Source organism: Amphimedon queenslandica, unplaced genomic scaffold (assembly GCF_000090795.2).
Source record: "Amphimedon queenslandica unplaced genomic scaffold, v1.1 AMPQUscaffold_12047, whole genome shotgun sequence".
Lineage (NCBI taxonomy): Eukaryota > Metazoa > Porifera > Demospongiae > Haplosclerida > Niphatidae > Amphimedon > Amphimedon queenslandica.
The window spans coordinates 12,432-14,611 of NW_003547714.1; the positions used below are offsets into that span (position 1 = coordinate 12,432).

Below are 2,180 nucleotides of genomic sequence, written 5' to 3' on the forward strand. Positions count from 1 at the left end.
GTACAATTGCCCCATTACCAGACAATGAAACAGAAAATGAGCAGCTGACAATGAGAAAAGTTATCGATAGTTGAGTTTAAAGTATACACAAGATGATTGGATCTGCAGCATTTAACTTTGTCATGAGTAAGGTCATTTCTTGATCAAAATGATTTTAATCTACTGCAGCTTTAAGCCTTGTTAATACCGCCATAAAACGCAATGCAAATGAACGCAATATCAAATTTTGGCCAATTTTGCATCAACTTCAAAGCGTTTTTGTGTCAATGCCTACCAATTTTTTATCATTTTGTCAAATGTAAACCTATATGAAGTTTAAATTCAAATTTGATTTAATTTTAGTATTTTTAAACGACAAACGATAGAAAAAAAATAGACTGAAACACATTATTAATAGTCATGTACTAAAACTGTTTGTAATTAATTCTCTCATTATTAGTCCTTAAAACAACAAACAACAAACAAATTCAATAATAATAATAATCATAATAATAACTAATTATCATTATTATAATAATTACTGCTGACTGGCAATAACACTAATAATAATAATAATAATAATAATAATAATAATAAAGGTGGGTACTATTATTTTTAAAGTTTCTTTCGTTGCTCATTTCTTACGGCGGATCCTGACTAGTTCTTCATGAAGTTGCTCTAATTCCTTTTGTTTTGCAACAATCCTTGCCTGTGCTTCTATCTCACGCTTCATCTTAACAACCTCGCTAGTTGGACCTTTCTCATTCTAAATTGTAACAAAACATCGATTATAATTGGTGCATTAATAGTAAAGTACTGTATAAAATTTAAGAAATGACAATGAAAATTCTTCAATTTTTAATCCAATTCATTTACTAAAGGCCCCATACACTAGGCAACATGTTGCTAGCAACGTTTGTGGTTACTTTGATCTTGTAAGCAACATGTTGCCAGAAATAGAAGGCTGTTCTATTTCTGGCAACATGTTCCTTACAAGATCAAAGTAACAACAAATGTTATAAGCAACAAGTTGAATGTCTTAAGATTAATAGTGACTCTCTCATTACAGAGAGAGAATTCTGTAGAGGGGGGTACTCCTGTAGCTATTAATGTAGCTTACGGGTCCAATTGATCTTCCAAAGGCATCAACTGATCTTTCCTTTGCACTATCAACTGAGTCTTGAGCTGCCTTCACAAGTGCCTCTGTAGCTTTCTTAACCTGCTGACCAGCTCTCTATTGATATAAATAACAACAACAACAATAATAACAACAACAATAACAACAACAACAACAATAATGCTTTTATATTCCCTATTATCTCTTAAAAGTCTCCCTTTTCTCTCCCATTCCCCAGTTATCCTTTACTTGTAGCCTCTTGTTATTCTCAGAGTGGGCATCAGCCTTAACTTGAGCAGCATGAAGGAGCTGTACGGTAGTAGCAGCAACTGCTTTAGCAGCTCCAATGAGCCTTCCTTCCTGAGCATCTCCTTCACCTTGAACAACATCATTAGCTGCTTCACATAGCTGACTAGTGGACTCAGCTACTAACTTGGCCTGTGGATAAGAGAGAGACAGAGAGAATAGTACATAGGAAATGATTTTACAAGCAGTAATAATAATAATAATAATAATAATAATAATAATAATAATAATGATAATATAAATATACAACTGATTGCGAAATTTTCACTTCTAAATAACATAAATAATTATAAATGTACTGAAAACATAGCATGAAACTTTTTAACACTAATTGAAAATAAATGAATAAGATGATAAAATGCTTACAGCAGACACGAGTCCATCAGACCACTGACTATCAGCAGGGACAGTTCCAAGGGAGACCTTCCCTTGCTCTGTCAGTTCACGTTGTGTGGCTCTAGCCGACTGTACCAGACTCTTAGTGGCAGCTGCAATACTCTTGGCAGCCTCAAGAATCTGAGCATCAAAACTGAGATTAGCATCAGCAGTCTAGAGGAAGGGGGAGGGGGAGAGAAAGTTAGTGAAATAGCATAACAACAATGATAATGTATAATGTGGAATTCTATATCTGTACAATAATTAATAGCAACAATAGCTAAAACTATATCTAAAATTTAGATATTATGTTCAAAATAGCTTGGAAAAACTGGATTTGCATAACTTCTATGCACCATTATTTTATCAAATTTTTAGTAATTTCCTAAAAATTTATCCTTTC

General features: G+C 33.2%; 1 protein-coding gene across 1 annotated transcript; it reads right to left on the reverse strand.

The window, feature by feature from the left end:
* Positions 1-326: 326 nt before the first annotated feature.
* LOC105315003 (talin-2-like) lies at positions 327-1,951 on the reverse strand (the record flags this gene model as incomplete). Its single annotated transcript, XM_011409484.2, has 4 exons — positions 327-745; positions 1,100-1,213; positions 1,346-1,534; positions 1,769-1,951. Coding segments are annotated over 4 exons (618 nt in total), but the record flags the coding sequence as incomplete, so codon positions are not given.
* Positions 1,952-2,180: the final 229 nt, after the last annotated feature.